This window comes from Manacus candei, unplaced genomic scaffold, assembly GCF_025592945.1.
Source record: "Manacus candei isolate 608988 ecotype Guabito, Panama unplaced genomic scaffold, ASM2559294v1 h1tg000031l, whole genome shotgun sequence".
NCBI lineage: Eukaryota > Metazoa > Chordata > Aves > Passeriformes > Pipridae > Manacus > Manacus candei.
The window spans coordinates 1,159,338-1,180,821 of record NW_026138079.1 but is presented as its reverse complement, the minus strand read 5'-3'; the positions used below and the strand labels follow the sequence as shown (position 1 = coordinate 1,180,821).

The 21,484-nt window shown below is 48.9% G+C and overlaps 1 protein-coding gene across 8 annotated transcripts in view; it reads right to left on the bottom strand.

Moving 5' to 3' along the window:
• Nucleotides 1-317: 317 nt before the first annotated feature.
• The window catches only part of ITSN1 (intersectin 1), a 96,625-nt gene continuing 75,458 nt past the window's right edge, over nucleotides 318-21,484 (bottom strand). For 2 of the 8 annotated variants that reach the window (XM_051791171.1, XM_051791173.1), the window contains 12 exons: nucleotides 19,912-20,103; nucleotides 12,460-12,581; nucleotides 11,433-11,539; nucleotides 10,154-10,337; nucleotides 9,429-9,527; nucleotides 8,437-8,604; nucleotides 6,642-6,914; nucleotides 6,006-6,127; nucleotides 4,331-4,413; nucleotides 4,151-4,234; nucleotides 3,558-3,731; nucleotides 318-2,507 (listed from right to left, as the gene is read on the bottom strand). In XM_051791171.1, the coding sequence (XP_051647131.1) occupies nucleotides 2,359-2,507; nucleotides 3,558-3,731; nucleotides 4,151-4,234; nucleotides 4,331-4,413; nucleotides 6,006-6,127; nucleotides 6,642-6,914; nucleotides 8,437-8,604; nucleotides 9,429-9,527; nucleotides 10,154-10,337; nucleotides 11,433-11,539; nucleotides 12,460-12,581; nucleotides 19,912-20,103 (1,757 nt within the window). In that variant the 3' untranslated portion in view covers nucleotides 318-2,358. Of the gene's footprint in view, nucleotides 2,508-3,557; nucleotides 3,732-4,150; nucleotides 4,235-4,330; nucleotides 4,414-6,005; nucleotides 6,128-6,641; nucleotides 6,915-8,436; nucleotides 8,605-9,428; nucleotides 9,528-10,153; nucleotides 10,338-11,432; nucleotides 11,540-12,459; nucleotides 12,582-18,044; nucleotides 19,597-19,911; nucleotides 20,104-21,484 lie in introns of those variants that run through there. The other 6 variants (XM_051791174.1, XM_051791175.1, XM_051791172.1 and 3 more) reach the window with 5 other exon arrangements.

Here is a 21,484-nt window from a genome sequence, read left to right as displayed (position 1 = left end):
CCAGTTTAAAAATGCCTATTCCACAGACATCCTCCTCTCCAACCCAAACCAGTCCGGGAATCTGGGATTCCAGGACGCCCATGTCAGGGGTCCCAGTCTGCAGAGAAGGGTCCCCCCTTCCAGCTCTTTGGGGCTTCTTCCAAGAACCTGCCCAGGGTTTCTGTGTTACAGCCACGGGCTTTTTGTCCCGTTTGTCTAATTAGGTGTTGCTGTCACCGATGCTGGTGAAATGATCCCAGCAAAAAGTGATGCTACTTTTGAAACCCTGAAATAAACGTTTACCACGTTGGCAGCTGAGTAAAATTAGGACAGCGATCAAAGGTTAGACAATGACATTTAATGTTACTCCAGTAATAGATTTTATCACTTTTTTTTTAATCCTACCACAACGATGTGTATTTTCATATACATTATATTTCATAAAATGTCTTGATATGGAATTAGGAAAGCATGGGTTTAGTACTATTTACATATTTTAATTGAAACAATTTTCTTAACAACATTGAAAAATAGAAACTTAAAGTTCTCTAAATCGTGTTTTCAGCCAGTTAGTGGTAAACAAATGCATGCCTAGGAAGTTACACTCCCTCTAAAACGTGGTCAGTTGAAAGTTTCTAACTAAAGTGTGTATCTCTGTTTTGTTTCAAAAAATACATAAGTATGTCTGTCATTTCTGATACAAAATTCTACACTATCTTCAATAAATAAATAATAAAGCGATTCTGAAAAGTATGAAATGTAAACTTTGTTGTCCCTCCAACATACTTTTTTTTTTTTTTCTTCCCATTGCTTGAAACATTACAGTGGTCTTTTAGGAAATTATAATACACAGACACTTCCCAGCACAGTTTACACTTATTACCATACGGATCTACCTACCTGTTATGGATATATCCTAATTTCCTAATGGAAACCAATAAGACTTGTAGTGCTAGAGAACACCACCAACACAGGAGAGGTGGGAACCAGGACTGAAGGACATGCAAGGAACACCAAAACCCAACAACAGGCTCCACGAGAACGTTCACATGCGAATGACACAGGCTGGCACCTCCCATTCGGAATGAAGTCCTTACAAAAATACCAGTGGATGCGTGGCAGGGCATGAACAGAATGAATCCAAGCAGAACAAAGAGGAATTTGACTCTCGGGGCTCTTTTCCCTCTCGAGTCCAGACTCAGCAAAGCCCTTACGCGGGTGCTCCGGGGACGCCAGACGTGAGTGCCCGCCTGGAGCCGGGGCTTTGCCCAACAGGGATGTGGGCCTGGACGTGTGTGTCCATGGAGCCAATGGATAGGGAAGCCCTGGCGCTCCCCAGCGTGACAAGGCTTTGGGGTTCCCCACTCTGCACCGTCCCAAGCTCTGGCTCTGGTCACATCCAGCACAGCCACCAACCTCTGGGAGCTGCTGCCCCGCTCCCATCACACCTTTTCCCACACAGGTGAGCCCAGCACAGGCCAGTACCTGGGCACCACTGATTGCTTTGAAACCACACTCTGCGGGATGGGAATTCCCTTCCTGAGCTGGAGCCGTGATTGTTTTTTCTTCCCCACTGCAGGTGACAGATCACCCACCTGGGCAGCAGCAGTAAAGGAGTATCCAAGTGGTACAGCAGGACACACACAGCAGGGCTCTGTGCTTAACCCTTGGCTTCCTGTGCCAACATTTACAGTCCTGTGGACAACAGCAACTTCCAAAGGTACCGAGGGGGTGCACTCTTCTGGAGTGCAATTCATCTCTGTGCAGGAGGCCTGGACATCATTTATTTTCAGGGGCAATGCAAGTCATGAAGTGGTTTGTTAATAGAATCTTCTCTGTTTATAGATATAGACTATTTATTTTCTAAGTCTTTTCAGTACCATCATGAAGATCTTCAAAGATCTTCTTGCTGCAAAACTGTTCCTTCCATTCACGTCCCATTTACACCCCACTTTGCTGAGCAACAGGCACAGAATTCCTTCATGGGAAAACCCTGCAGAAAGCCTCCCAAACATCCCAGCATTGCCTTCTCCACGGAAATTCAAGAGTAGGGCAACTGGAGCAAGCACAGCCACCTCTGTGGTTTGCCAGCCGTTCCCACTGGAGCTACAAGGAACAACAGGGTTGTTTCATCCACCCAGGAAACCAACTCCAAGTTCCACATTGAGAGATTGAGGGAGATCTCCTCACTAAACCGGGATTCGTGTTTTCACTGAGAATTATCAAGGCACAAAGATGCTCCTGTTTGCTTTGATAACCCTCGGAGGTGTGAAGGGCGAGCAGTGGTTTCCTGCCACACCAGCCAGGACCTTGTGACAGCTCCCGCAGACCCCGGCGGGCCGCGGTGACCTCGACCGAACGCCAACGGCCCCTGCCCTCCTACGGCTCGTCGAAGAGCTGCAGGTCCAGCCGCACCACGATCTCTCCCGTCGGCACTTCGTGCAGGAGGAGACACTTCGTGACCGGCCCCTTTGAACCCTGATCCTTCTTGATGTCTGCCACACGGATCTCTGTTCTGCCCAGGAAGTCTGGAAGGCAAAAAGAGGGAGCGCTCAGGAACGGCACAACCGGGGTTTGCGGAAGGAACTAAACTTCCACCCCCCACGCAACAAAAGGAAGACACGAGTCTTCAGCCTGACTCTGGTTTTGCCCTTGACAAGGGCCAAAGGCTGCCAAGCTGCACAGAGGAGGGTTTAGCCAGACCATGTTACACAGCAGCAGCATTCCAAGTAAATGTGTGGAAACCCCCACTACGGAATTCACAGCTGCCTCACTCCAGTGACTTCTGGATTTTATGATGTGTTAGAAAAAGGCCAAAAGCTGCTGCACAGTTAAACCCGAGTGGGAACCCTCTGGAGATGACAGAGCCAAGAAGTGCCTCACAGCAACAACAAGGTCACCGGGCCAAGTGGTGCTGGCCATGGCAGTGCCAGTCCTATCCAAACACTGCCTGGGAGATTATGGCTCCAAAATACACTTGCTGATGCTCCATGTTTATCCCAGGTTATGAAACTAGAATGAGAGAGGCTGTGGACTCCCCATCCCTGGAAGTGTCCAAGGCCAGCTTGGATGGGGCTTGGAGCAACCTGGTCTAATGGAAGGTGTCCCTGCCCATGGAAGGTGGTGGAACCAGATGATCTTTAAGGTCCCTTCCAACCCAAACCATCCCATGATTCTACTGGGTTTGGAATCCTGGGTTCACCTTTGCCACTGTTCCTGCACATAACAGGAACTTGGAGGCATTTATCTTCCTCCTGCAGGAATCAATCTGTTTGCAAACAGCATCCAGAGTTTTTGGAGACTTAGCAGAGCTACAAATCACACTTTGATTGTTGCCAAGTTGCACAAGAAAAGGAACTCCCAAAAACCAGAGAGAGGTGGATTCTTTTTGCACTGATGCCAGCACAACTCCACCGGGGAGCAAGGGTGAGCCACCTCCCAGTATGCAAAGGGGTTCAAATCTGGGGTATCTTTAAAAACCATCTTTCAACCCAACCCATTCCCTATGACTTCTGTCAGCAGGAATGCACCTCCTCAAAGCAGGAGATTGGAAAATCCCTCTGGCAGCCCCTACGCACCATCCGGGGAGAACTGGTCCCGCTCGAACACCGTGATGCAGAGCACGTCCTGCTCCAGGTCCTTGATGAAGAACTGGCAGTTGGAATTCCACTTGGGGTTCAGGGTGTCCTGTATGGTCTTGGTGATGTGGCACTGGGAGCCCATGGTCACCTCGCAGTAGGGGTTACTCTTTCCTGGGACAAACAGAACAGTGTGATCCTCGTCCTCAATCTCCTTCCACTCCTACAGCCCTTGGGGTGGGAAAGACCTTGGCTTCACTGCCCTTGGGATGAACTCCAGGAACATCACAGTGAACACACTGCTCCGCAGGGGGCTGAGTACCTTCTGCTCCTCCCTGCAGGACTTTGTGCCTTGTGATCCCTTAGGATAGGGCTGATGTGGTGGGAACCAAGTCAGCCTGAAACAAATGCCTGATGCTGGACAACTGCAGGACAACAGCTGAGCTGCACAAAGTCACTGCTGCGTATTTTACCTCTGTTAGACCCACATCATTGAGCAAAGCCGTGTTTGGGACAGAACCTCCTCCAAAGTCAGGCTGACAAGTGGGAATGTCCCTTTGGTGGAGCACATTCTGAAAAAGCCCAGCACTCACCATGGGACCTGCAGGGTTTCAGCTCGATGCCTTCCACCACGTTCACCATCAGCCTCCCGATGCCTGTCGCCCTTTGCGAGCGAACTGCGGTGAAACAGGACAGAGAGAAAAGTCATCAAAGGATTTTCCTGCCCATGGACTCCTCCACAAAAGATGAGACCCCCTCGTCCTATGCTGTACCTAAGTAGGCCTTTTCCCTCTTCTTCTTTTCAGTCTCTATGTAAAGTTCTGAAGCAGCTTTGATCTTCTGAACCCAGGCAGTCCTTCAGAAGGAAAGGAGAAAACAAAGTTGCAAAATGCCATTTCCATTTTTCCCTGCCGGAGCACAGCAGGCAGAACACTAAAGCTGTCCCTCCTTCCCAGCCAAGGCTCTGGCCCCACCCCAGCCTCTGCTGTCCCAGAGCTCTCTGCCTGGAAGAGATCTTCCTGGAATTTGTAGCACCTGCTTAAACGGAACCATCCCAAGCCAGCAGATCCCACCACACAAAGAAAGCTCAAGAGAACCACAAGCAGGAGCTACTTGGTGAGAAACCAAAAGGTAGAAAGAACAGGTTTGCTTTCACCAAGCCCTTTGCTTTATTATAATGAACTTCTGGTAGCCAATATGTACAAGACACCTGGGTTGCAGAGGTGGCCCCTTACCTTGATCCCTGAGGTTTCATCCTAAAATCTTTTGGCCCTTGGGACATTTAAAACATAACTTGGGGGGTACACGGATGGTGAATGAACACAGTGTCTTATGGGCCCTTCTGGGGAATCATTTCATCCTTAAGAATAAGAATTACAGACTATCCTGAGTTGGACAGGACCCACAAGGATCACTGAGTCCAAGCCCTGTTCCCAACAATCACACCATGTGCCCGGAAGAGACTGAGTGGAAAGACTGACAGAGGAAAAGGGTGGCAGAAGAACTCCCAGGGACCCCAAGGATTTAGAGGAATTGCTGTGACACACAAGGGAGCCCGAGACCTGAGCCAAGGAAACGTGGGAAATCTCAAAGCTGTGGATCTGCTTCTGAACCCGGAATGAAGAGTTAAAGCCCATCCAGTCCCACCCCCTGCCATGGGCAGGGACACCTTCCACCAGCTCAGGGTGCTTCAAGCTCTGTCCAACCTGGCCTTGGACACTTCCAGGGATCCAGGGGCAGCCACAGCCTCAAGATGTTTCATACATTTTGTGCCTGAGAATGTTTCAGGACCGGACATTTCCCAGCTGGCACAACCAACACAATGTCTGCACTGTGGGGAGGGCTTTGCTGCACTTCCAGCTTTCAGTTTTTAATAAAAGTTACCTTTCAAGACTTTACATTGGGGAAGAGAAACCTTTTCAGTATAAATCAGTGTAGGCTTCTCTCTGTAAGCTCACCAGAGATAAAACCCATCAGCTCAGGTTTTAAGGTTGCCTTTCCTTTGACTTTTCCAGTCTGAACTGAATGAGATAAACTCACTGGGTTTAGTTTGGTAGGTTTTGCTTCATATTCTAATTCTGACCTGTTCCTTGATCTCCTTCAACAGCCATACAAATGCTGTCACTGCACAGACACACAGCTGGTAACAGCAGAAGGCACAATTGCATCTTTTGGCTTCTTCACATTAACATAAAATGTTGTGAAATACGGCCTAAATATCCACCCTCCCAGATATTTCATTCTTGCTGGAATTCAGGAAACATCACTGTTTCTCCCTGCTTTTCATATACTGACTATCACCATATTCCCAAGAAGAGGGAATTTTCCAGTCTTGTAAAAGAAACTGCTTGGAGACTGCTCTGCAAGTTTCCATCATAACCATTCCCACCATCCACTTGCACCAGACTTCACAAATTCAGCCCCAACACGGCCTTTGGAGACTCTTACCTCTCATTAATGCTTTCAGCCCGCAGGGTGTAGACTCTGTCAATGTGGGAGATGTGGAAGATGGGCTCATCTCCAGAAGGGTCTGTGGGTAATTTTACCAGTACCTCGTTTAGAAAAATGGGCTGTAAAACATCAGGCAAAGCTAGAGTTGTACTGCACAACGTCTGAGCAGGCGCTTTCAACACACAGCAAGTTACAACAGGTTCAGCTGAGGTGCCTCTGCCCTTCTGCCTCCCATCTGTCTTCAGATTAGATAATGGGAGAATTTTAAACATTGGCAAAGACAGAGGTGCCTCCAGAGCCTGGAAACACTTGTCCTGGAGGGAGCCAGCGGGCTCCTGGAGCTCAGCAATCCCTCCTTCCCCACAGAGAGCAGCGAACAGCGCTCTCCCCGTCGCTGCCTGATACAAAAGCGACCCTTTGCTGGAGAGTTCTCTCCAAGTAAAACTTCAAAAGTATGTTTTGTTTTCTCTCTAAAGCACACAAACTTTCTCCCCACCAGTCCCAGGAATGCCCAGCGTATTCCAAAGCTTTCAAAGCTCTTCTCTGGGACGGTCTTGCCCACACCCCCAGCACGGAGCTGCTGCCCTGTGCACACGTGGCCTGTCACCGCCCCCAATCCAGAGAGGTACTTACAGTTTTGTACATTTTGTACTGCAGGTTAGACTTGGGGCTGAACACCTTGTCTGTGCCCGAGGAGCCAAGAGGTTTTATGATCTGAGTGAGGAGGAGGAAGTCGTTGAACAGAAAACCATAGAGCTCCTTGTTACTCTTGGCTTTATAGAGCTTCCCACTGTGCAGGAACTTGCGTGGTCCCAGGCAGTTTGTGACTGAGTTAAATACGAGTTGCTGCGAAAAGTAGAAGAAGAACAACAACGCACTGTATAAAGTGAAACAATCGGGGTCCCCCTGAAAGAGACCAGACACAGTTTTGAGTCCTGGGTTGGTCCTGAGCCGGCTCACAGGATGAGGAGCAGGACGAGCAGTGCAGGTCAGGAAAGGCTGCATGAGAAGTGACTGTAGGGCGGCCCATCATCACACAGGCACGGCCTGGGCACTCGGGGAGAAGCCAAAAGCACCTGTGCCCCCTCCCCACGCACATGCAGCTCTGGGAGTGGAGCTGAGCCCACCAGGACCTGTCCTGGAGGAGCAGCAGCACCTCTGCCAACAGCCTCTCCGGAGCCTGGGCTTCCTTCACAAGGTCTGCACTTCGAATTGTGCTTGAATTTCACCCCCCAAAGCACCCCAAAAGAATTCCAGGTAGCCCCAAACCCCGGGCAGCTGCTGACACTGGAAGGGGCAGAATCACAGCCCCACCCAGGGGTTGTCACCACATGAGCAGGGTGTGGCCCTTCCCTAAAGCGCCGTTTCCAGGTTTATTTTCACCAGGGGATGGCACAGTTCTTACCACCCTCACTGACTGGGCAGCTGGGTCAGGGCTGGCTCCTTTGACAGGTTGGAAACCCCTCAGACAGAAACTGGGGAGGGCTGGATTGCTCCTTCCCCCCAGCTGAGGCTGCTGCTGCTGCAGTTACTGTGGCAGAAGCAGCCAGAGGGTCTTTCAGGTTATAGATTGGGTGCTCTAGGGCCAGACATCACCTACAGAAGAAAAAAGCAGCCACCTTCCTTCAGGCGGTGGTTGTCCCACAGCTGAATGTGTCTTTGACCCTTCTGACCTTGTCACACTCATCTTTCTCCCAAAACAGTCAGATTTCCTGAGGTGAAATACAATTTTTTTCTAGTTTGTAAACCAACCAGTGCTTGTTATTTTTTTACCTTCTAGAACTGACAACTTGGTGCATACTTTGAAAATCAAGTTGTGATCTGTCTGCCTCTGTTATTGTCACCAACACAGGAAGGCCATCAGAACATGCCCCCTCATTTTGCAGGACATACAGGCACAATGTTTTCATTACAGTTTTTAGTGAAACTTAGCATGCTACCTGGAAAAATAACACGAAATGGGAGGCAGGGATTCTCTCTGTAAAGTCTCCAGAGAGACTTGATCAGTATTCTTGGGTTTTCAAACGTACACAAAGCTTTACCACAGAAAATCTGTTCTGTGATCACTTTTAAAGCATTCCAAAATGGTCAGGAACAGCTTTGGGATGGGACACAGCAGTTCCACAATCACTTTGCTATAAAGAACTATGAAAGTGGAAAGTTGTGGTTGAAAACTGCAGCATTGAACCTGGGACTAGTCCAGAGCCAGGCAACAAAGCAGGATCTACCATGGGGAAGGCAAGAACACGAGCAGCAAAAGGGTCACGTGCAGGAGTGAGAGGGAGACAAGGAAGGGGGAAAACAAAGCACTGGGGATGGTGAGACTGGCTCAATCCCACTCTTTGCCCTGGATGCAGTGCCATGAGGGAGCTGTGGGTTATTCCCGGGGTTGCCCACATGTGCAGGTCCCTGGGGAGCCCTGGTTTACCTCGGAGAGGCCCTCACACTGCACGTGGGCCTGGATCCACTCCAGCCTGTCCGAGTTCTCCTTCTCGCGCACGCCCTCGTTGACCTGGGAGCACAGCTCCTCGGCCTTCTCCAGGGCGTGCTTCAGGTGGCTGTGGTCAGGGTGGTTCTCAGGAGTGTTCTCTATTATCTGCAGAGACACAACACACATCACAGGCTCCTCTGTCTCCTGCAGTCCAGCTGTATCTGTGCTGTCAACCCCACGATTCCTTCCTAGGGCTTTATTTCTGTCAGAGCCAGGCAATACCTTCCAAATACTTTCCCTCCTGGACAGATGTGAGAAATAGGAGACAAACACTATTTGGGAAGAGCTGGAATGAATCCCTGCCTGCACAGCCTTTGCATCAGGACACTGCTGACTCCTCTGACACAAGGACACACATTCCAGCCAAACACAGAAATAATGGCCACGACTCTCTAAGGAATCTCTTAAATGCCAACATCCAATTTGTAGCCCTTTCCTTGGAAAGCCCTGGGCCAAGTTCAGTGGCATTATTTGGGATGGTCAGTGTTAGGCAGCAAATAAGAGTTAGGAAAGGGTTGTAAGTTATCCAGCAGTGTCAAAGGATGGGCACCTGCAGGAATTTGGCTTCCAGGCTTCCCCACCGTGGCATTTCCCAGCCTGTGGGGAGGGAATGACACTGTGGGAAAGGGAAATTTGAGCACAAGCTTGACTCCTGTTATCAGAGTCTGAAGTTTTCCTTCAACATTCACTGCCTCGTGGTTCTTTGGGTGCAAGTCTCACCTCTGCTTCAAATGGAAACACCAAGCTGGGCTGAAGGCCAAGGAATTACCCCATTTTCTGCAGCTGGATCAAATATTAAAGGACACCCCCCCATTCCCCAGCACATCAGACGTCCCACAGTGACAAAGCCCGACACCAACAGGGACACTCCCCTGTAATGAAGCCCTAAGCCAAGCAGCAGCCACCCCCCAGGTGTGCACAGGACGTACGTTTTTAATGATTAGTGGGTATCTGGTTACCCGTTGCATAGGCTTTAGCAGAAAACTGGAGAGTGGCATTCCTTTACAGCGAGGATCCATTGCCAACCTCTGAAACACCAGAGAGGTAAAACCTGGTTAGTCACGTGGTTTAAACCCGGGCAGACGAGCTCCTCCAAGAATGGAAAAGGCAAGGAATGAGCACCAATCCTCAGCTGAATCTGGGCTGAGCTTGTAGGACTGCACAGGGGAATTCCTTGTGCTTTTCCAACAGATTGTCACCTGCCTTGTCTGGGTAAGAATCCCAGAATCACCAAGGCTGGCAGAGCCCTTCAGGATCATCCAGTCCCACCCCAGCACCACCAGGATCATCCCTAATCCACGTCCCCAAGGGCCACATCCAGACACCTCAGGAACACTCCCAGAGACAGGGACTCCACCACCTCCCTGGGACTCTTATTCCAAGGCCTGACCACTCCCTGTCAGGGGGTTGCAGAGCCAGAAGGTCCCCCCTGAGCCTCCTTTTCTCCAGGCTGAGCCCCCCCAGCTCCCTCAGCCCCTCCTGCTGCTCCAGCCCCTTCCCCAGCTCTGCTCCCTTCCCTTCACACTCTCCAGCCCCTCCATGTCCCTTCTCAAGCGAGGAGCCCAAAACTGAACCCCCCACTCCAGGCGTGGCCTCGTTCAACCACAGGACAAGCTCCGTGCCCCGAATTCCCGGGGGTCGCCCCCGCTCTTACTTTGACAAACTCCTTGAACTCGGGCACCTCGTCCGTCTTCTGCTGGATGAGGGCGGCCCCGTTGAGCTGGCAGCTGCAGAACCTGATGTAGGGCTGCATGTGGGGCAGCTGGGCCGTCAGGATGTCCCCGATCATCTTCACCGGCATCTTCTCCCCGGACATCTTCTTGCGCACCCGCAGGGCCCTGCAATGCCAGGTCAGACCCCGTATGAAAAGGAGGGTAATTTCCTTTTCTGTCAGTTTAGAAAGAGAGGGACAGACGTGTGGGAGAGGGAGGGATAAAAACCATCGCTCTGAGCTCAAAGCTGCCTCTCCAGGTCTTAGCCTGGTTTCCTGAGGGAAGGAGGTTTATTGTCATTTCTTCTGTCGCTGCCATAACTCTTCAACTCGTGGGCCATTTTCCAAAGGTTTTACGAAAAACAGGAGATATCACAGAAGTATAAAATCCCCACGAGTTCAATGCAGATTAGCAGCTCCGTAGGGAAAAGATGGACTTTATTAATCCTCCCGTTTATCAAGATCCAGGTTTAACTCCACCCTCGCTCAGTGTCTCCAGCAGTGACCAGGTGAGCAGCCTGCAAACCAGCCACAGCATTCCCTGTGTCCTGCTGGAGCAGAGGGATGGCTGAGGGAGGAACTGGATCCATCAGAGGCCACGACGAATGAAGGGAGGGACAAGAGTGGAGTCTCATGGCAGGGAGTTGGGGTTGCAGCAGCTGGAGCCTTTGGGAGGAAGGGTGGAGGGTCCTCTGAACACAAATCCATGGGGAACCAGGCTCTGGTGGTGCTGCTTCTCCCCTGTCAGCACATTCAGGTGCTGTAACCCTACACTCATTAAAGGCCACACTAATTAATGGAATGCATCAGCCAGCTCGGAATAAGAGAGGCAGAGGCTGCTGTGCCTTGGTTTGCATCCATGGATAACAGGACTGGAAGTGGGTGTGGGCTGGGACAGAGGAGGGAAAAGTCTCTGACAGGGCTGGGGGAAGCCTTGGCAAATCCTGCTTTTCAGAGGAGAGCAGGGTCTGCCCTCTGGAGCACGTGGACAAGAAGAAAGTAAGTGCAAATATTTACTCAGCAAAGAACTGCTGTTTTTTTCCCAACGACAAAGTCACAGCAAACACTGTCCATATTTTGCTTTTTCCCACAAGGAGAAACACGTGGCCCTTTTGGTTCTGATCTGTGTGCGTGGCAAATGCTTTCCTGCAGCTGAAAGGAGGAGCAGGGCAGAGGCCCAGGGTCCTGTCATTGCCAAGTATGGGGGGGAAACCCAACTTACTTCAGTAGTTTTATATTGCACATAATCAGCTCCTTCCAATTAACAAAAATCATGGCAACTTCTTTTTCTGTGAGCAGCTCAGATTCCAGGAGTGGCTTCTGGAAGATCTGGAGGGTCAGAAAATGAAGCTGTTTAGAATGTACATGTATGACCCAAGTGACTGAGGCAGATTTAGCCCATTTCCTTAGGAAGAAGGGGAGAAAACTTGCCATCAGGGCAGCACTTGTCCCTCAGTGGGACAGAATTCCACCCTGCTCCATGTCCCAGACATCCACTGTGTTCCCTGAGAACAGCTGGGACTAAGGGGAGACCTCAGAGATGTGAGGGGCACGTGGCTTTAACAGGGAATACTCTGAGTTTGTGCTGCTGGTGGTGTTCATTCAGATCTGGAGAACCTGTTTGAAACTTGGGAATGTTAATTCTGATCTGGATAATCTGTTTAAAACTCGGGAATTTTAGAGAGAGGTCTCCTGCAGAAGATCTCAGGATTTCTTAGATAAAACACCTGAAATATGTTTTCCTTTGGACTCTTTTATGGAAGTTCTCATTTCTCTCAGGGTGTTTCAGGTTTGCATATCTCGACCTCTTCTTCAAAACAGGGCTTTGCTTCTCTGTCAAAAGGATTTTCTGTGCTAATTCCATTTGTTCCTACATCAGGGATGTCCCTTGGAACACGTAAAGCAAACCACAGTAAGTGATAACTCAGGGCCACCGTGGGCGTGGAAAATGGGCTTCCTTTCAGGACATCCATTTCAGTTTAAGGACTTGTACACGACAAATCCACACTGAGAACCAGGAGCTTTGCTAAAATGACACTTCAAACATCAGCACTTTGGTGATGGTCACACCAGGGCTCAACACGAGCTGCACCCGCACACGTGGATCTCTAAATACATAAATACACGTGAATGGCAGTCCAATACAGCTCATCCCAAGGAGGCCAAGCCCAGCAGGGACACACAGTAGTTTGGCACCACGAAATGTTGATTTGGTTCCAAAGGTGAGGGATTCAGGGGCTCTGCCTCACCTCTGTGACCAGCTGCAGGTCGGTGACGTAGTTCTCCTCGGTGACGATGAGCTCGTGGATGTAGCCCTGCCTCTTCCTCTCCGTGGGAGTCAGCATGTCCAGCAGATGCAGGTCTGCACACCCTGGAAAACACAACAGGGTCCTGGGTTTTACTGCTGGTCACTGGCAAACTCCTCAGAGCTGGAGCAGGGGCAGCAGCACTGACCAGGAGCTGTGCCCGTCCCGGTCACTCGTTCCGGGGGAACGGCACAACCTCAGCGGTGCCTCCCCTCCCAGGGACTCACAGCACTGTTTGAACACCTTTCTTTAACAAAGGCCATCTCCAAGTGTCAACTTTTCCCTGGTGGCCAAGCTTTAAAGCCTCCCTCAGTGCCACCTGCCCATTCCCCCTGAGCTGTGTCGTTCCCCCGGAGCCCAAACCAACCCCACAGATGGCTGGGAACAAAAATGGGGGCAAAACCTTCCTGTGGTGGGAAGGAACTGCAGAGACACCCCAAGAGGGGAGAGGATTAGGGAAGAGCTGCAGTGACCACAATGCTCTGAGTCTTTTGGAGTGACACCTGAACCCTCAGCTCATGGACACTCTGAATTCCAGGGTCTCCTTTACCCTTCTAGTCAGGGAAATCCCACTCAAGAAGGTGCTGCAGAGCTTATTTACTTCTTCTCACTTAAAAATTGAATTAAAAAATTAATTAATTAAAAATTGCTTCCAAATATTTGAAGGACTAAATATTTGAAGACCCATGAAGGTCTCTGGAGAGCCCTGAGATTTCCCAAATTTCCAGGCCAAGGCAAAGGGGTCGAGTTTGTTCTCCTTTAGAAGCACAGGAAAAGGTTGTCACTAAGATCTCACTTCCATCAGCTTTGTCCTTTAATTGTTGTAAATCACCTCCTGTCCAGATGGGAGAACTTTTGTACAAATTCCACAGTCTCAAATTTTATTTTCTATTCTGAATTAGACAGAACATTTAATCCTTTTTTTTTCTGGAGGCCGTTACTTTTCAGGTGAGTTTAATGCAATTCTTCTGAGACTGGAACACAGAATGTTGTCTTCCAGTTTTGACTAGTTTTACTACTTTTTGGCATAAAATACAACACATTTCAAAAAAAGCAACGGTGATTTCAAACAGGGGGAAAACATTTTGCTGTATAAATGATTTATTTCAACTATTTTTACACTACCAAAATTCTCCAGTTTAATTCTTTCCCTCACCCCTCATCAAAGTCTGGGAAAATTCAGTATATTCCCCATGGAAACAAACTTTCCTTATGGACACATCAGACCCTGGACAACTCTTCCAGTTCTTTGCATACAAAGTTAATATTTAGGGAGTATTTACTACATTTTTAGCTTCCTGAATTAACTCAGGAGCTCAGACTGTGCCAATAAAAAGGTCCTCATGTATGTCCCTGATTTTCATGGAATGCCATCACCTGCTGCTTTAACTAATCTGTGCCCCTGAAAAGGGAATGAGAGATTTGACTTAAAAATTAACAAAACCACCCCAAAACCAAACCAGACAAACCCAGAAAAGTAGATCCAGACACTCAGGGTTGTTTCCTCCCTGATTCTGAAGCTGGGGAGGGATCACACTGGCAGCAGACACTGATAATGATCCCTTGGGATTCAGGACAATTGAAACTGAATTGAAACTTGGCTTGAAATGAAGAGCAGGTCTGGAACATTTATCATTTTTATGCCAAAAGAAGCAAATTTTGGCCCATTGCAAAAGCCACAAATTTCACTTCTGTTCAGTAAATGCCTGATTTCAGAGCAGTTTCTTTGGCATCAGGTAAATCAGAGGTTTGAGGAGCAGAACCAGTTCTCCCCATGCATGGTTGGCTTCATGAAAAGTGAGCCAAGGGTTTGATTCTTTTTCCCTTCAGAATTTACTGTTCAAAGAATCCCCCGACCTTGGCTTGAAGGGCTGTGTCCAACCAGCAGCACTGCAGAGGAGGCACTGACACCCTGAACAAGGAAATATTTTAGCAGCTCCTTTGACAGCTGGGGTGCAAATGGGCTGCTCTGAACTGCAACAAATGCTCTCCTCTTGAACAACAAACATCTGGGGAAAATGGCCCAAATCTGAGCAGAATGTGCAGGACAGACTTTCCTGATGAAGGACTTTCTTCCTGAGGGGCACAGGTACTGAGATTTTTCTTGTCTTTAAAATAAAAACACTGAGGAAAAACTGGGTTCCTTTCCAAGTGGAAATGTCAGGGCTCATTTTCATGGATGCCAAAGTACTTTCATGAACATCTGGATCCCACTAATCACAGAATCATGGAATACTTTGGGTTGGGAGGGACCTTTAATATCACCCAGTTCCCACCCCTGCCATGGGCAGGGACACCTTCCACCAGCCCAGGTTGCTCCAAGCCCCATCCAACCTGGCCTTGGACACTTCCAGGGATCCAGGGGCAGCCACAGCTTCTCTGGGCAGTTCTTTGCTACAATCAGAGTCAGGAAAGGCTGGGAAATGACAATGGATAACTTGGAATCACCAGTACAACTCCATCTGCACATTCCCCCCAGCCTGGCGGAATCATCCCCTCTGTAAGTGTTCAAAACATGTGGATGTGGCACTTGGGGATGTGGTCTGATGGTGGACATGGTGGGGGGGGGTTGATGGTGGGACTGGATGTTATCCTAAAGGTCTTTTCCAACCTCAGTGATTCCATGATTCAATGTTTCTACTGAGCCCTTTCCAGAGTCTGCTTGGGGAGAATAAAATCCTCCGTGTGAGGGCACAGAAATACAACCCAGCAGAGTTACCCCGGCCCTGGCTTGGTTTCTAACACATCAGGGCACCCCTGAATTATGAGCCCTGAGCACTGATGGACAGAACCAGCAAATGAGCCACGAGCAGAGCCACAGATCCAGGGCCAAGGAACTGCCCAGCCCAGTTCTACGTGGTCTGCCACAACAATCAAGGGGCCATTTTCACTTGGGATGAGGAATGTGGGAGCTAAATCAAGTATTCTACGTGTTCCAACCTTTTATCAAACAATATTTTATTGGTTTTTCCCTTTCCTGGGCAGCCCTCCAGTCATTGCTGGGAGCAGGGACAGGACCCAGGGCAGGGCTGGAGCTGGGACAGGGCAGGCTCAGGGTGGATCTCAGGACAAGGTTCTTCCCCCACAGGGTGGTGGGCACTGACCAGGCTCCCCAGGGCAGTGGGCACGGCCCCAAGGCTGCCAGAGCTCCAGGAGGGTTTGGACAACACTCTCAGGGACAGGGGGGAGTGTTGGGGTGTTCTCAGCACTCCCTGCTCAGCTAAGGAGCAGTTTGTTATTTGCTGTTTGTGTCAATTCATCTGATTCAATAACATTTGAGGAGTATTGTCCCTGAATCTGGTGGAGTTGTCAAAAATAAAGTTTAAAATAAGGCTCTCATTGTCATCAGAGGAGACTGCACAGAAGCTGCTCTTTGCCCAGAAATCAAACAGCCAGAGCCAGCACAGAGCATTGCAGAGGGCTTTGGAACCAGAGACCACAACCAGAATTAGTTATTTTGGGTCTGGTAACACAAAAAGGGTTCAGTGACCTCACGGGGACAGCAAGTGATGCCACTGAAGCTCCAACAGGACCGAGGTTTAAATAAAACTGATCCCAAATATGAAGCAAAATGTTCTTGACAAACCCACGTTTCAGACTCTGAGTTGTTTTGGACACATTTCAAGCATTGAAAGAGATATGAACAAATTCCCTGAAAGAACATCCATGGGAATTTTTTCAGTTGAATACAGAGGGAATACAACAAAAACTGTGAAGAGCAAAATCCCCCAGCACTGGGAGTGGTCTGTAAATCCAGTCTCCTCTTCCCTCCAGGGGCAGCTCCTGTGCCCAGGACATGGCAGTGAATATAAAGAAGGAATTCACAGAATCCCAGGATGGTTTGGGTTGGAAGGGACCTTAAAGATCATCTCTAACCCCCTTCTACTAGCCCAGGTTGCTCCAAGCCCCATCCAACCTGACCTTGGACACTTCCAGGGCTCCAGGGGCAGCCACAGCTTCTCTGGGCAATTACTTTCATACTCCCTTTCTCATAAATATATATATATATATATATATATATAAATGTATATATATATATATATATATATACACAGAGAGAAAGAAAAATCCAGAAAGGGAAAGGAGTCAGTGCAGTCTCTTGTTCCCTAAGGCTCAGGGAATCCCTGACAGTGAGGAGGATGGAACACTCCCCTGCCAAGCTTTAGGAGCACACCTGGAACTGGAATCCTGGAGAAACATTACAGGCATTCCAACAATGTCACTGTAAATCACAGCTGAGGATCTCTGGCTGGGACATGTTCAGTGAGGGGATTTCACACTCCTCTGCCTGAGGGGTCCTGGTACAACACAGCCCAGTGTCTCCTGTGCTTCAGGCTGGACACCAGGAGGAATTTGCTGCTGGAAAGGGTGGTGAGGCCTTGGCAGGGGCTGCCCAGGGAGGTTTGGAGTGCCCAGCCCTGGAGGTGTCCCAGGAAGGCCTGGCCGTGGCACTCAGTGCTCTGGGCTGGGGGACAAGGTGGGGATGGGGCACAGGGGGGATCCATGGGCTGGGAGAAACCTGTTAAAAACATCCTCCTGCAGGAGACTGTAAGAGCTTTATTTTTCTTCTCACTTGAAATAATGAGAAAGAAAAAAGCAGCACCTGAATCCCCCCCAGCTGAAGTATTGCAAATTTTTCCCTACACATTCACTATACATTCACTCCATAGTCAATATATATTCACTAAATTCAATGTACACTCACTGTATATTTCTGGGCTGAAGCCATAAAACCCAAAAAGCCCCTGAGGAGAAATGCTTTTAGTCAAGTGAATTTTTCAACCCCACAGCTCAGTGAGGGAAAACAGAGGCATCCTGTCCTTCCAATGACATTTAATGCACAAAATATTGACAGAGTGGGGTCCAATCTGGCTCCATCCTCCTCAGTGAGCAAAGCAACAGGCCCTGAAAATCCCAGGAATGAGCTGCTGTTCCATTTCTGCAGCATGATGGAGAAGAATTGGGGGTTTTTTATGGTAGAAATGGAAAATTTGTGCCTGTTAAATACTATCCTAAAAAAATTTGTGCCTATTAAACACTATCCTAATGAAAAGTTTGTGTCTATTAAATACTACCCTAAAAAGGAGGAGGATCTGTGCAACTGTGTATGTTTTCAGAGTAAAACACAGAGCCCAAATCCAGGTGAACCCATGGGAAAACAAGGAAGGATATTTCATTTATCTACCTGCATAGTACAAAAAAAAAAATAAAAATCAACGGATTTGTACCACGTAGAGACCCTGGAATAGGGAATCCCAGAATCCCAGGATCTCCTGAGCTGGAAGGACCCCCAGGGATCATCGAGTCCAACCCCTGGCCCTGCCCAGGACACCCCAACAAACCCACCACGAGCAATAATGTTGCAGATAACGACCAGTCTGATTAATTATATTTAACTAATACTCAAAGTGTCCCTGTGAAGTGAAAATGGCTTTCCAGGCTGTTCTGGTGGCAAGTCCATCCACGCTCCAATGCCCCGGGGTGGCCCCGGGGTGAGGCAGCAACGAGACAACAAACACGGGTGGGTCTGTCTTTTATACCAAGGATTTAATTCTCTATACATGGAACTAATTTTAAAGGCTGTATTACAGTTGTTAAAGCTGCAGGTCTTTATATATTTATATAATTTACATTCATAGTGATGAAATACTGAAGTGCAATTGAATGAGGAGCTTCACTTGTCCCTTGCACCGCAGGACGGGTCGGGAGGAGGGAGCTGGGAAGGGCTGGGAATGCTGCCAGCAGGGAGCTCAGGAGTAAATGAAATACATAACCAGGGCATAACTAAATGGGAAATCATTAGTAAAGGGCTACATTGTGCTTGAGGCATTGGGAGGAGAGCACTGACAGCACCAGGAATTCCATCAGGAACTAACACGGCTTAGCTACAGCACATCTACAGCAACTCCACTGTAAGCTCCATTTAATATTAATTTGTATAAATTCCACAGTCTAAGTTTAAAAAAATGTAAACATTGGAAATTAATTGCAGGGAGATAGTTCTATACATTCTTTGTTGTCAGGAAAACGACTCGTTCGAAAGGTGTTGTTCCAGAGCAAAGCAAAACTGGGGAATCCAACGGCAGGGAAACCAAGAGGTTCCTTCTCCACTCCCACATGGACGAGCATCAGATCATTTCTGACACGAAAATGCAACAAACCAAACGGAGACAACACAAACCGGGGTGTTTTCTAACTGTTTGCAGCTACAAGTAATGTGCAAAATAAAATTAACACAACTGGGTAAAACATTTTGCAAGTTCGTCTCTCTTGCACCCGGGGGGAGTTTCCCCCCCTCCACAATGGGTTACACACTCAACAAGGAACACCTGATACAAACAGTACAATAACCACAACAAAATACCTGGCATTGGGCACATTGAACTCATTTTAACTCCTTCTGGTTCTTTTGTCATTAAAAAAAAAAAAAAAAAAGAAAAAAAAAAGAAAGTAACAGGAAAAAAAAAAAGACATATTGACAACACTGGACAAGTGAACAATAAAAAAGAAAGATACATAAAGTCTCCAATTCATGGACATTTGGAACAATTTTAATAGCACATGCAGCATTCCTTGATAGTGGGTCTTTTTGCACAACCAAAATTGCAATGAAGAAATTTAATTTATGCTTTTCCTTCCAAAGGCTAAAATATATCTTTTTAAAAAATAATTGTTTTAAAACTACCCAAAGCACCTGTGCAAAGGTGGAAACATTAGTTTGGTAACTCTGAAAGCCACAAAAGGACCCACTATCCTCTGATTTTTATTATTTTTTTTCTTAAATTTTATTTTTTTTTGTGCGTGTGTGTGGTTTTGTTGGGTTTGTTTGTTTTTTTAATAATTAATTTTGCATCTATCTGCAGGTCATGAACTCAACCATTGCGATTCCATGCAACTAATGGAAAAATGAGGTAAAACTGCTCTGCAGTGTGTTCTTCTACTCAGAAGGCAGTAGATGATCATGCTGGAAGCCACATGATCAAGGCTGCATCTCCCATCATCCCTCTGGGCAGTGTTATGGGATAGTGGGTCTCTTTGAGGACTTTCAAGCCTGAGTGGGGGATGGACAACATATGATTCCTAGAAAAAGGAGGAAAACAACACATAAGCAAAACAAAACAATGAGCAAATTCAAGCAAGGAAAATGAGTCAGGCGTGTCGAGGGCATGGAGCAAAAATGATCGGGGAGGGGAGGGAGGGGAGGGGGGAAAAACATGCCAGGGGTGGGGGGGGGAGGGGATGGGAACTGAAAATAAAACAACACAAAGGTTTGCGCTACTGGAAGGTCTTCAAAGAGACTCGGCCGAGGGCACAGAGGGGCAGTGGGGCCTGCAGACCTGGGAGCCAGCAATGCTGCATGTTTGACCTCAGAGAGCACAGAGACAGGGCACTCACACTGCTGGCTGGGGTCCGTGTCCGTGGTCAGCTTCACGTAGTTGGAGGGGAAGAGCCCCACGTGGCCGTTGACCTCCCCCTTCCACCAGTCGGGGTCGTCCCTGCTGAGCACGGTGATGATCTGCCCCTTGCTGAAGGCCAGCTCGTCGTCGTTCTGCGCCGTGTAGTCGTACATGCCGATCACCTGGCACACTGAACACAGCCCTGTCAGCCACTGCGGCCAGGGGCCACCACCAGGGACACCCCTGACCTGCCCAGGACACCCCAACACTCCCCCCAGTCCCTGAGAACATTTTCCAAACCCTCCTGGAGCTCTGGCAGCCTTGGGGCCGTGCCCACTGCCCTGGGGAGCCTGGGCAGTGCCCACCACCCTCTGGGGGAAGGACCTTTTCCTGACATCCACCCTGAGCCTGCCCAAGGGCACAAAACAGCCACAAACTCTGCTCTTGGCCCAGCACAGCCCCGAGATCCTCCTCTGCCCCAGCCCAGCCTGACCCCTCCTGCCCATCCTGGGGCTCAGCTCAGCCCTCCTCAAACTGGCTCCAGGTCATTTAAAGACCCGAAGTTTCATGGAATGCACAGACTGGTTTGGGTTGGGAGGGACCTTAAAGCTCTGAGCAACCTGGGCCAGGGCCTCCCCACCCTCCCAGCCAGGAATTCCTTCCCAATATCCCATCTAACCCTGCCTTCTGGCAGTGGGAAGCCATTCCCTGTGTCCTGTCCCTCCAGCCCTTGTCCCCAGTCCCTCTCCAGCTCTCCTGGAGCCCCTTTAGGCCCTGCCAGGGGCTCTCAGCTCTCCCTGGAGCCTTCTCTTCTCCAGGGGAACCCCCCCAGCTCTCCCAGCCTGGCTCCAGAGGGGAACTTTGTCTGGAAATGCCCAACAGTGGAAGAAGATTGAAAAAATACGTAGTAAGAAGTCAAACCCTTCAAGGGCATTGGCCTTCTACTGACAGCTCTCCTTTGCTTTATAAATAATAGTTTTTTCCTTCAAAAGCATCCATTTATAAAAAGTGCATTTTGCATCTTCAACAACCTGTTCTGAAAAGCAGAACCCCAGACTGGTTTGGGTTGGGAAGGACCTCAAAGCCCACCCAGTGCCACCCCTGCCATGGGCAGGGACACCTTCCACCAGCCCAGGTTGCTCCAAGCCCTGTCCAACCTGGCCTGGAACATCCCACCAGGAGTGGTGGGTGGACAGGAAAACCTGGGAAACATTTGAAATTCCGGTATCTGAAGCTCCCTAATCCAAGAGAAAGCCAGTGGTGATGTCCCTGCAGTCTCTGGAGGTGTCTGGCACACAAAACTCTTGGAAAAGAGGAGAGGAACAAGGAGCCTCCCAGGCCTTTCCAGCTGCCCTTCAGCTGCTCCTGCTCCATCCTAACTGAGCACCTTCCCTGGCTCTCTGAACACCAGGACTTTTATGGAAATAAACAGTTTCCTCTATTTCTCTCTGTTTTCTCTGGCCAAGCCACAGGACTGCTGGTATTTTCCCACCAGACTTAAGACTTCTATTACTGAGCCCTTCTGGCAGGTTCTCTCCATTAGATTAATCCCAAAATTTGCTTTTATTTTC